The following is a 12,821-nucleotide window of genomic DNA, read 5'->3' on the forward strand; positions in this document are numbered from 1 at the left end:
GTTTTATTACTGTAAAAAACTGTATTTGCTTTTGCTTTGTTAGTCATTGCGATCCATTTGTACTCCTGCATTGTCATACACTCTCTAGTTTATTTAATTGTGCTCAAGTAGTGCTAAATGGGGCTAAAAAGGGACATGGGTAGCACTGTGGTCTAAACCACTGAGCCTAGGGTTTGCCGATCAGAAGGTCGGCGGTTCGAATCCCCGCGACAGGGTGAGCTCCCATTGCTCGGTCCGAGCTCCTACCCACCTAGCAGTTCGAAAGCACGTCAAGTGCAAGTAGATAAATAGGTACCGCCCTGGCGGGAAGGTAAACGGCATTTCCATGCGTTGCTCTGGTTCACCAGAAGCGGCTTAGTAATGCTGGCCACATGACCCAGAAGCTGTCTGCAGACAAACACTGGCTCTCTCGGCCTATAGAGCGAGATGAGCGTCACAACCCCAGAGTTGTCCGTGACTGGACCTAATGGCCAGGGGTACCTTTACCTTTACCTTTTAGTGCTAAATGCTGCCTCAAAAGTGCCCTCCCTGTTTGTTCAAGAGGAGTTGCTGAATGAGCAAGCACAATAACGTGGCATGAATTAAATAATCGTAAATTAAGTGGGGGCAAAATATGCCAGATCCACACTCTGTTCAGAGGTAGGGCCGCTGCTGGTTCAGCAGGTATAAGCCTGGGAGAGGGAAAACAAACTTTTAAATAGTGCTTGAGTTACAACACCCTTTTTATCTGGCTCCCAGGTCACATGATCTTGCTGAATGTGTTTGGATATAGTCTAGGTCCCCTTCCCTCCTGCCACACCCACACCACACTGCTTTTTCAGGGCTTGCACTGGTTTAAGATCCATATGGGTCCTGGCTGAGCTGACTTGGAGGAGATACACTGGTGTTTTTCTGGCTGAGAACTTAAGTTAGTATAGCCCTGTTGAGCTGGAAACCTCCCGGCTCAGCTAAAGATGTACAAGGTCATCACTCATGCCAGCAGATTTGGCATTAGGCCTGCACCCTAGGTATAATAATTATTATATTGACTTAATTTACATCTTACTCTTTCCCTTTTTCTGATATTTGTGGGAAATAATTCAAATCCTGACCAAGGAAATTTGTCCCTATGCCGATATCAAACATTTTCAACTCTCGAAAGTACTTTATCAATGTTTATTATTTAATATTGAAATCAATATTAAATAATAAACATTATTTAATATTGATTTCAATATTAAATAATAAACGGGTCACGAAGAGTTGGACACGACTAAACGACTAAACATTGAAATCAAATGTCTTTAGGGCAGCTGGAAGTAAAGGGCATCTAAAAACAAAGCACTTATTCAATCCTAAAGCTGCAATCTTAAACCCAGTGGGACTTACTACCACATAACTGTGCATAGGATTTTCATAATTTAAGAGGGGATTACTGTATCATTTTTTGCATCCTGCGAAGAAACCATCCCTGCTGCTAGAAGACACTATTGAGGAGCCACTGGGAAGTACTCTCTGCAGACAGAGATGTCTTGTTTAGCCATCAGTCAGTCAGCTGTTCTTAACCTGAAAGTTTGTATCTAACAGGATCTAATTTCCAAGTGTTGCTAAGTCAGATCAGAGTTCAGTGGCGTGCCAAGCTAGTTCATGACTTCATTGCTTTGGCTACTAGTGAGGACACAAATCATCTGGAGGACCTGCCAACTGCCTGCCTAGGAGTTAGGCCAGTGTTTCTCAACCTTTTTTGCGCCAAGGCACACTTGTTACATGAAAAAAATCACGAGGCACACCTGGAAGAAAGTTCCCCTCTGCCGCTCATTCCGGCGCCCCTAGAAGCAGCAGCTGCGGCTCCAGCGCGCTCGTCTCCGCTAGCCTGAAAGGGAGAGGGGCTTCGGAGGATCCACCACTTACGGAGCTTCCGGACGAACGGCGACAAGGACAGCTCCGTCGGAGGAGACGACGAGGCAGCGGAGCGCGCTGCCATCGCCGCCACCGCCCCACATTCAACCACCGCGCCGCAAGCGCGAACTTGCGAGAGGTGGGGTTGGGGAACAGAGCGGCGCCGGGCCATCTCGCGAGAGCAAGCGGCAAGAACAGTTCCCCGAAAGGAGCCCCTGGGAACTGTAGTCCTTTCTCTGGCTCCCTTTCCCTCAACGGCGTGCGGGGGTGGCAGAAGTGGAGCTTTCTCTCGTCAGCCAGGTTTGCGCTCTCGCGAGCCTTGAGCCGAGGCTTCCGGCTGGTGAGGGTTTGCCGTTGCCCGGGAAACAAGCCGCACGTCACGGCACACCAGCCAGCGTCTTGCGGCACAGTAGTGTGCCGCGGAACAGCGGTTGAGAAACGCTGAGTTAGGCATACTGTGATCAGCAATTGCTGGCAGTTCTAACTGCCCAAGTGAAATTATGCATTTAGTACTGTATCTTCCAAACCATCCATAATTCTTTACTAAGAGAGAGGAAAACAGTAACACACAAAGTAGCTTCCCGTACTCCACCCCCCCCATAACATATAAGCATAATATTGTACCCCACTAGTAGTAGCAACAAACTACTATAATGGTGCAAAGCTGTATGAAAATATTCTAGTCTCTGATGTGTTAGGAGCCAGTGCTCTTCTTTGGGGATCACAGAAACCATTGGCGTATATTAGCATAGGACACAGCCACAAGATTTGTCTTGTATCTGTAGCTTTAAACACTTTAAGATTCAGATCTGTTTGTGTGTTATTCTGTGGTCTCATCACCTCATTTTGTGTTTTGTGTTATACAGGCTACTCTGTATAATCTAAAACTCTGTAGCCCCCATTAACCATAATGGGGAATCTAAAAACAGATATAATGTTTTCCTTGACCAAAATGGATGGAATTTACAGACAGGGGGACTGAGGAAACCCAGCCAGTTGGGTGGGGTATGAATTAAAAATATATTATTTATTACATGGAAGCTCATTAAGACTGTATTAGACCTGCCAAATTGCAGATAAATAGGTCCAGAAGCTTTTAGTGGGAGAAATGATGCATTTCCCTCCACAATCCTTCATGAGTAGGGGAAAGCACAGGGGATGGGTGATAGTCTTGTTCTTTCTCACCTTAAAATAATTAAGAAGTGGTCAAGTGAAGTGTATTCTTGCTTGTACAAGTTTTAAAAGTTTGAACCGTCACACCAGCTTTCCCATTCCACTAGTTTTTTGTGTTATCCAGAAGGCTTCTTGTAATGTATTTTTTGTGATTTAATTGTTTATCTTTTTGTAAACCACTTTGAGTTTTTTGGGGTTTTTTTTGTTTTTTGTTTTTTACATCAAGCAGTGCATAAATTTTATGAAATTTAATGAATAAATGTTGGCTCGTCTGGTTTGCCATACAGCGGTACCTCTGGTTAAGAACTTATTTCATTCCGGAGGTCCGTTCTTAACTTGAAACTGTTCTTAACCTGAGGTACCATTTTAGCTAATGGGGCCTCCCGCTGCCACTGTTCACATCCTGAGGTAAAGTTCTTAACCTGAGGTACTACTTCCGGGTTAGCGGAGTCTGTAACCTGAAGTGTTTGTAACCCAAAGCATTCGTTACCCAAGGTACACTGTACTAGAAATTTTCTGAGTCAGTTCTCAAGCATTGTAGTTTCAATTCTGCATTACAAGCTGCAACCTCCTACATGGTTCCCCCTCCACAAGCCATTTATGTTAAAATTATTTCTGTTTATGTAGCAATTTGTTTATTTATTGTTAAAGTAGGGCAATGTTTGTTTGTTTTTTTAAAAAGCCACCTGAAATGAAGCTTTTGGGGTTGTCGTTTCTTTAAAAATCCTCCACTGCTGAGCTTTAACAAAAAAATAGCAAAGCACACAGAAAAGCTAGAGAAAGATAAAAATATATAGTAAAACACAGAACTATATAATATTTTTAAAATCCAGAAACAAAGCAACAGAACAACACACGGTTTTGTGACCACCCTGACATTGCCCTTCAGGAAGGCAGTAAAGACCCCCCCCCCAATTCACCTCATTCTTTGGCCCCCACAGAGCCAATGCACGCACCCCTAACATATGTTTTCTTGACAAAGGCCTTAAGAGCAGCATTTTTCTCTTAAATTCATTAGAAATTCACATTGTTTCAGTAAAGAGAGCCAGTGTGGTGTAGTGATTAAGAGTGGTAGACTCCTAATCTGGGGAACCGGGTTCGCGTCTCCGCTCCTCCACATGCAGCTGCTGGGTGACCTTGGGCTAGTCACACTTCTCTGAAGTCTCTCAGCCCCACTCACCTCACAGGGTGTCTGTTGTGGGGGAGGAGGGGAAAGGAGATTGTTAGCCGCTTTGAGACTCCTTCGGGTAGTGATAAAGCGGGATATCAAATCCAAACTCTTCTTCTAAATATGGGTACAGTCATCAGAGTTTGTTGGTTCTTATCAAAGCAGAAATTTGTGCATTTGTAATATAGTTTTGCTTTGCTGGTACTGTATATATAACATTACACACACGGTGCACACAGGAGAAAGTTAACTATGCCAAAATCCCACTGAAATTAATGGTATTTGGAACTTCCTGTGCTTAGTTCACAGTGCATCATCAGCATGCTAAACTTTCCGGGGATTGTGTCCTCTGTGCTCTGGTTACAATGATCACTCCTCTATGGAAGTATTGTGTCACAGAATGTCACATAAAATGAGCCCTTGGTTTTAGATTTTATGTGGTATAAATGCTTAGAGTGTCAGAAAGGGTGCAGGGAAACTAAGGTTCAAATCCTCATGAGCCATGAAGCTCACTGAGTGATCTTGGGCCCGTCATTCTCTCTCAGCTTGGCCAGCATCACGAGTTTCTTGTGAGGATAAAATGGGTTGGGCAAGAACTTTGTACATTGAGCTGAGGTGTTTGAGTGAAGGGCATGAAAATATAATAAATAGTATTGTATCTCTTTTAATGGGGCACCATCACTCATTGCTTCATTGTCCACTTTGAATGACAAATTGGCAGTAGCATGCTATACTTAAAACTATTTTAGAATAGTGCAATTACAAAGAAGGGGTGAATGGGTATGTTTATCACCTGAGATGTTGATACTTAAAAATATTCTGAAGGGGGAGAACCTCATTTATCTCTCATAATAAATAGCAGTGTGTTATACTTCCAATTTCTTCTAAATTGAAACATTTCATTTAGACTATATATAAATGTTTATTACTGCCTTTCTGCTCCAGGAACCAAACAATACCATAGCATATATCTGTGTTAGCTATGTCAACAGTAAGATCTAACTAATTCCAGCCAAAGTTTGGTGCCTTGAGAAATACTGGATCATTAATGTTAATGAAACATGCAAACAGTTAAAAAAAACCAAGTCTTTATTGTATAGCTTTGGACTGGATTTATGGAGATAAGAATTTGATCAACCATCAGATATTTCCTTCAGTGAATATCAGGACCACCACTTTTCATTCTTAACTATATTGGCCTCTCAAACCTAAACACATTTATTTTGATGTACTCCAATTGATTTCTTTCTCAAACCTCCTTCTGAATAAGCCTGCTTGAATCATAGCCTTGGTCCTTATGTATCCTGACCTCTGTTAAATTCTTCTTCCAAAGAGCAAGTTGTCAGAAAGGCATAAATACTTAGGCCCAAATTCTGCCAAGGATTTAAACACTCTCATTATTCAAGGTAAAGAGGATGACTCTTTTTCAGAACTGGAAAAAAGAAAAAGCCTATGCCTGTGATTATACTGCAAAGGAAATTAAGGTTACAATGCCAAAAAAAACAACAACACTTACTTGTATGCCCTATTGAATTCAGTGGGATTTTCTTGTAAATATAAATGCATAGGCTTGTGCAGCAAGTTGCAGCAATCTTACCTTTTACTCTGTCTCCTATGTCAGTTGCATTATTCCAGAATGAATTGGTTAAAAAGTTGAAACTAATTCAAAGCATGCCTACTCAGTGAGAAATAACTTACTCCCATGTAAGTGTGGAGCCTAAGTTCACTCTGCAGATTTCTGAAAACAGTAGCCTGAAAAGGTGAGGCTCCCTGGCCCTGTAATTCAAACAAGTCATCTGATACCGGTAATTGAAATTCTTTTCCATATCCTTTTCCCCAGGACCAATTGTACCACAACCTCAAACCTGTGGCAGTGACAGATTCACATGCAGCTACATAAAGCAGTGTGTGCCTCTTTCTGCAAAGTGCAATGGAGTGGAAGACTGCACTGATGGGACTGATGAAATGGCCTGCCCTACTGAGCAACCTACCACAGGCTCCCCGAGACATTGCAAGGAAGTGGAATTCCAGTGTGCTAACCAGTCATGTATCCCATCACTCCTGAGATGTGATGGTGTGGCCGACTGTAGGTTCAATGAAGATGAAGCCAGTTGCCGTAAGTTCATTGCATACAAAAACTACAACCCAAAATCAATGTAAAATATTATGATTCTATAGGTAATATTTGATTTGTTTATTTTTACTTAACCCCCTGCCCACTGTTGTTGTTTAGTCATGTCCGACTCTTCGTGACCCTATGAACCAGAGCACGCCAGGCACTCTTGTCTTCCACTGCCTCCTGCAGTTTGGTCAAACTCATGTTAGTAGCTTCGAGAACACTGTCTAACCATCTCGTCCTCTGTCGTCCCCTTCTCCTAGTGCCCTCAATCTTTCCCAACATCAGGGTCTTTTCCAGGGAGTCTTCTCTTCTCATGAAGTGGCCAAAGTATTGGAGCCTCAGCTTCAGGTTCTGTCCTTCTAGTGAGCACTCAGGGCTGGTTTCCTTAAGAATGGAGAGGTTTGATCTTCTTGCAGTCCATGGGACCCTGCTCACTAGTTTAACATAATATCGAATGATATGTCACATGGACGAATAAGAACGATAAGTCCCAGGGGTCTTTATGGATTCCCAGTGCACCCCACACCCCTATCACGTTTGGGCCAAATTTTTGAATCACCAGGGCTAGGAAACTGATGCTTAAAGGTCTGACTTGGTCATGGTCTCTACTTGATACAGCAGAATAGGAATGGATCCAACTACTACATATTCTAAACATTTACAGCATCAATATAATAACAGATCAATCTTGTGCTTATAAAGAGTATACATTTCCCTGCCCTCTGATGTTATTAAGAAGTGGAATTGACTTTTAGGAGATGAAAAATTAAAGGCATGGCTCCATGATACCCTCCCATATAACAAATTTCTTCCTTGAGTTTAAACCATTTGGGTTGAATACCTGTGATAAAGTTCTCTTTGTGTGCGTGCGTGTGCATTCTTGGACTGATGGAAGTTTCAAAATAGTTAAGGTAATTTTATAAGACATAAAAAACCAAAATAAGGTATGCACCTCAGTTACTGGCAAGACCTAGTAGATGTGTGTGCATGCCCACTGGGAGCCACTCAAAAGAGTTAATTTAATTTAAAATACTGTTTATACAGTATACTGTATTTGGAATACTGGCACTAGAGGGAAGCCCATTTACATGTATGGCAATTTTAGTGGTTCAAAAATGACGAGTAAAGTAAAGAAAAGATGACCTCACTCCAGAGCTCTGTATACATACAAATGGGTGCATAAATCTCCTTGTATGAACGGACTTGCTCATTACTTCAGGGGAAGGAGCAGCTATTTTTCTGGATCCCTTTGTGCTGCCTCTCATGGAAGTGAATGAGATAGCCCTTACAAATAGAACCTATTTCTGCTCATGCTTCTGCAGGAGAGCGTGACTAAGAAAATCTCATCATATTAATAGATCTGGGTTACAATCCTAAACTCAGTTTTCTAGGAGTATACCCTGTTAAATTCAATGGGACTTAATAGTGTGTAAATTTATATGTAGAGACAACACTGTTAGGCGGCAAACCTGTACACACTTACCTGGGGAAAAGTCCTATTAAAAGTAGTGAGAATATAGAAATAGTGTGCTGTAATCAACTGAAAAGCAATATACCATGTTCTGTTTCTCTTTATTATTAACGTGCTACACATTTGTATTAAATGTTTGCGACTGTCATGAGGGCTGGCAGACATATAACATTGCTATATGTGCGTGTTTTACGTTATCTCTCCTGAACTAGCAAGCCATGTGGCTCCTATTATTTAATGCATATTGTTTCCCTTCCTGTTATAAATTCCTGATCTGTACCGCAAGCCACCTAGATCCTTTTCTGAGTTTTGAGCCCCAGTTTTTATTGAGTGAAAATTCCTTTCCCAGACCAGGCACTAGACTGGGGTGGTGTAGTAGAATATGTTCTGTAGAGATAAAACTTAAATCCAGAATTAAAGGGGAGGCAATCAGAAAATCTTTCACTCAGATCTTTGTAAACCCTCATCTCCACTACTACTGCCACCACGAAATTCTTGCCATGTGTGATTTAAAGATTTGTGTAGACAGGAGGATTCCAGCAATGCTGACAGAAGAGCTTGATAGTAGGGTATATATGGTAATGTTGCATTATAACGATTAATATGGTGGATTTTATTTCCTGCTCTGTCTCCCAGAAGCATGAAATTACTGTTTATGGTTACAAATGTTGTACTTAGCCAGTCCTTCCGCCATCCCAGATTCTTACAAAGAGGATATAATCTCACTTATTTATTTTATTTTTAAAACCTGCATGATTTAAAACAGAGAAAGAATAAAAATTGAATTAATGGTAGGTAGGTATACATTGCTCATTTGCACAAGTAGAGTGTGGCTTCAGTGCTGACAGCAATGACTGAAAAAATATTTTCCTGTCCTTTATTCTGCCATTAATAGGATCAGGGTTGTATCCCTACAAACCTTGAAAGACAGACAAAGTGTTAAGGGATAATTTTTTTAAAAGGGCTGAATTTGTTTTCCTCTACCTTCCTCCCCTGTGGTGGAAATAAGTATAGTTGCACCCACAAAAACTTCATTAGCATTCATGGTCCAACATAAATTTCATATTAGCATCATGAAACATTAATAGGATGGTGTTAATTGTCCCTCACAAAAGTCAGTTTTAACTACCAGAGAACCTGGATTGCATGCAATATTCATTAACTGCAAAGCAAGAAATGCAACTTAAGGGTAGGGGAGTATAAACATTAAAACAGTCAGAGAATTCTAGAGTTACAGTTAAGTCCTTGCCAATATCTTAACTACATGCAGAGAATAAAAGGTGCTCAGATCTCATTCCTGAGCAGTACCTCATTCTGAATAGTCACATATGGTGGACTCAAATGCCTAACTCCTTACCAGCAATCGACATAAAGGAGGATGTTTCTGCACACATAATACAGTCAAACCTCGGTTTACGCCTACCTGGGTGAGCGACCGCTTTGGCGAGCTACCGGCGTAGACCCAGAAGTGTTTACATCCGGGTTCCGCAGCGTTGGATGCGCAGATGCGATCTGCGCAGTGTGTGCATGCGCAGAAGTGCTCTATCGGCGCTTCGTGCACGCGCAGAAGCATGCCTTTGGCGAGTGACCGCTGTGGCAAGCGACCACCTCTGCGGAACGGATTGCGGTCTCAAACCGAGGTACCACTGTAGCTGTATCAGGTGACAGATTGCTGAGAAACTTGGAGCCATTTGGATCTTTCTGTGACAAACTTTCCTTGAGTATCCATAAAAACAACGAAAATAGCCAAAGTCTCCTTCTAGGTTTGAGCATTCCTGTAAATACTTAGGGTGAAACTGTACACAGTTCCCTACAGGATTGTCTTTGTGTTTACTGGGGCCATCTGGTTATTTCAGAATCCTATCCTACCCCTACATAAATGTTTGGTGTTCTTAGAAGGTTGTTGGTGCCATCGCTGAGTGCTGCCTAGCTGGTGCCGACTCATGACAGGGCCTTCCCAGTACTGGTCCCCCACTTACGGAATGCACCTCCTGGTGAGGTGCATCTGCCCCCCTCGTTATTTTTTTTATATAATGTGTTTTTTTAATTTGTAGTAAAATAACATCAATCAAGTCCAACAAAACGTGTAGTGTTACATGTCTATATCAATTGCACGTGAAAAGAAAAGTTGAGCGGGAACACAGTAAAATAACTAAATTTGCATTGTGAAGGCTTCAGCTATCTGTTACATCAGGCATCCCCAAACTTCGGCCCTCCAGATGTTTTGGACTACAATTCCCATCTTCCCAGACCACTGGTCCTATTAGCTAGGGATCATGGGAGTTGTAGGCCAAAACATTTGGAGGGCCGCAGTTTGGGGATGCCTGATCTAAAGGATAATATTCCATAACTACTTGCCTGTGTTACATAGTCTCTCCTTAAGCATGAGTAGCTGGATGTCTTACATTAACACCATTTCTATTTACATTGTTGATATACAAAGACCATAACGTATCAAAATGATTGTGCTTAGTTTGACTTCTTACAACCCTTCTGTGTTGCATTAGTGCTTGGAAAGAGCCAAATCCCAAACTTCAGAGTTTGTCCCCTTTGTTATTAACTGTCAGGGGGACTCCCTACAGGGAGCCTCCCCCAGTCATCCTGACCAGCACTTCGCCCAGCAATAGCATCAGCAGTGGGTCAGGAGGGAGAGATGAGGACTGGAGCGGTATTGGGGGGGGGGCTCAGAGATGCTTCTGAGGAAGGAAGGCTAAGTGAAGCAGCTGAGTCACAGCAACGTCCCAGCCAACAAAGAGGAGATGGGACGCAGCCCCTTCCAGAGCCCAATTTGAGGCACGCACCCAGACGTAGGGCTAAGGGGAGGCGTTTCGGGGTCCCCAAGCTCTTATGTTGGACCAGAAGCTGGAAGGAGGGATTCTGGGAGCGACTAGCAGTCATGTTTTCTGATATCTCTGCACTGTAAATAGTATGCACAATACAACTCTTAAAGACAGAGTCTTTACTCTGGAGTAGCCGCAACAATCCCCTGACATTAACATTTAGGTGGAATTTTTAAAAATTCCTGTATTTGGCTGCTGAAATATATTGCTTGTAATTTTGATACTATTTGGTCTTTATTCTTATAATTAAATGCTGAAATACCGTGGTTTTCATTTTGTTGTTGTGTGCATTGAGATTTGGATTCTCACCATACTTCCATTTTACACACACACTACAAGAATGTTTTGTTTGTTTGGATAGTGTTTAGTGATCATGGATGAGGAGCTGGTTATTTTAGGAGCATACTTTTAAAGAAGCATAATGTTTAATATTGTAAATGCTATAGTATTATTCTAAAAATTGTCTCATATGCAAAACCAATATGGATTAGGTGGCGTTGAAGATCTTAGTAATGACTAAATAAAGGATTCATTAGGGAGATTACACAAAGTGAAAAGGGGGAATTGTTTACAATTTTTATTGTAAACAACAATAAAAATACAATAAAAATATTTAAGAACAATTATGAACAACTAAAACATATTAAAACTGTCACATACTCTCAGTTAATAACCCCATAATTCCCCTCTGGAAATTCACCAATTAACACAGTCAAAATCATTGGCAAAAATGTGTCCCACAGTGGGTTTGCACCACTGATTTTTCTTGCTTCAAAATTATTTTTGAATACTTTTGAAATCATAGCTCAGCACTAATGAATCTGATCAGTTTATATTAACCAAACTAATTGAAAAAACTAAAAATCAACTAGTCCTCATAAAATTGAGCTAATTGAACTAATCCTACTCAAAGGTGAACTATCCCAACTAATCAAAGTCAAAATAATTAATTCATTAAATCCTATCGTATGCTGCTAAAACGCTGAGTTCAGTCAAGCTAAGGGATATTTGATTTACCTCTGTGTGGGATCTGTCTGAAACTGAGATGTGACATTATGGGGTGATACAAGTTGTGGTCAGATGGTTCAAAGATTATGTAGTCACAAAGTTCATGTTCACTAATTATCTGCTGTAAATTCAGATTGCTAGATTCAGATTTCACTGTAGTTATTTCTACTGATTCTTGAATTAACACAGTTGCCTCAACCACCCAGCCATTTCTTGTGTGCATGAAAGCCTCAAAACACAAGCAGGGCTCTCTGCCTATACATAGTTGCCCAGTAAAGGTAAAGGGACCCTTGACCATTAGGTCCAGTCGTGACCGACTCTGAGGTTGCGGCGCTCATCTCACATTATTGGCCGAAGGAGCTGGCATACAGCTTCCAGGTCATGTGGCCAGCATGACAAAGCCGCTTCTGGCGAACCAGAGCAGCACACGGAAACGCCGTTTACCTTCCCCCTTGGAGCGGTACCTATTTATCTACTTGCACTTTAACGTGCTTTCAAACTGCTAGGTTGGCAGGAGCTGGGACCGAGCAACGGGAGCTCACCCCGTCATGGGTTTCGAACCACCGACCTTCTGATCGGCAAGCCCTAAGCCACCTGCATCCCTTCCAGTACTTGCCTGTAAAGTTGTTGCACTTACATAGTAGTAAGATTTAAAAGATTGTATTGTTGCTAAAGTTGGCATACACCATTGTTACCATATTTTTCGCTCCATAGGACGCACCTCGTCTTTAGTGGAGGAAAACCAGAAAAAATGTTTTTATGGTTTTCCTCCTCTAAAAGACTGGGAGGGGGGCGCTGGAGGGGGAGTGAAGGAGGCAGCGGCAGTGTCTCCCCTGCCCCCTTCCGACACCGGCTTTCTCACTGAACACGGGGGGAGGCGGAGGAGATGCTGCTGGTTCCTCCCCGCCAAGCCCGTTCGTGAAAGCAGGCTTGTTTTTGCAAACGGGGTTGGCGGGGGGCAAGCAGCAGCATCCCTCCTCTGCCCCCCGCTTCTTGCGGAGGGGAGGAGATGCTGCTGGGTGGGCAGCTGCAGAGGCAGTGGGCCGCCAAGCGGCCAAAAGGAGTGCCCTGCCTCTGCAGCTGCCCACCTCTGCCGCTAGCAAGAGCAGCAATCGGAGCCTGCGGTTTGCAGAGGCACTGGCTCGGCGGCAGAGGCATCCCTCT

The 12,821-nt window shown here is 42.5% G+C and overlaps 1 protein-coding gene across 8 annotated transcripts in view; it reads left to right on the forward strand.

The window, feature by feature from the left end:
- MALRD1 (MAM and LDL receptor class A domain containing 1) overlaps positions 1-12,821 on the forward strand; it is a 258,550-nt gene that overhangs the window by 183,778 nt on the left and 61,951 nt on the right. For 6 of the 8 annotated variants that reach the window (XM_060280800.1, XM_060280803.1, XM_060280799.1 and 3 more), the window contains one exon: positions 6,060-6,335. In XM_060280800.1, the coding sequence (XP_060136783.1) occupies positions 6,060-6,335 (276 nt within the window). Of the gene's footprint in view, positions 1-6,059; positions 6,336-12,821 lie in introns of those variants that run through there. The other 2 variants (XR_009558403.1, XM_060280804.1) reach the window with 2 other exon arrangements.

Source organism: Zootoca vivipara, chromosome 12 (assembly GCF_963506605.1).
Source record: "Zootoca vivipara chromosome 12, rZooViv1.1, whole genome shotgun sequence".
NCBI lineage: Eukaryota > Metazoa > Chordata > Lepidosauria > Squamata > Lacertidae > Zootoca > Zootoca vivipara.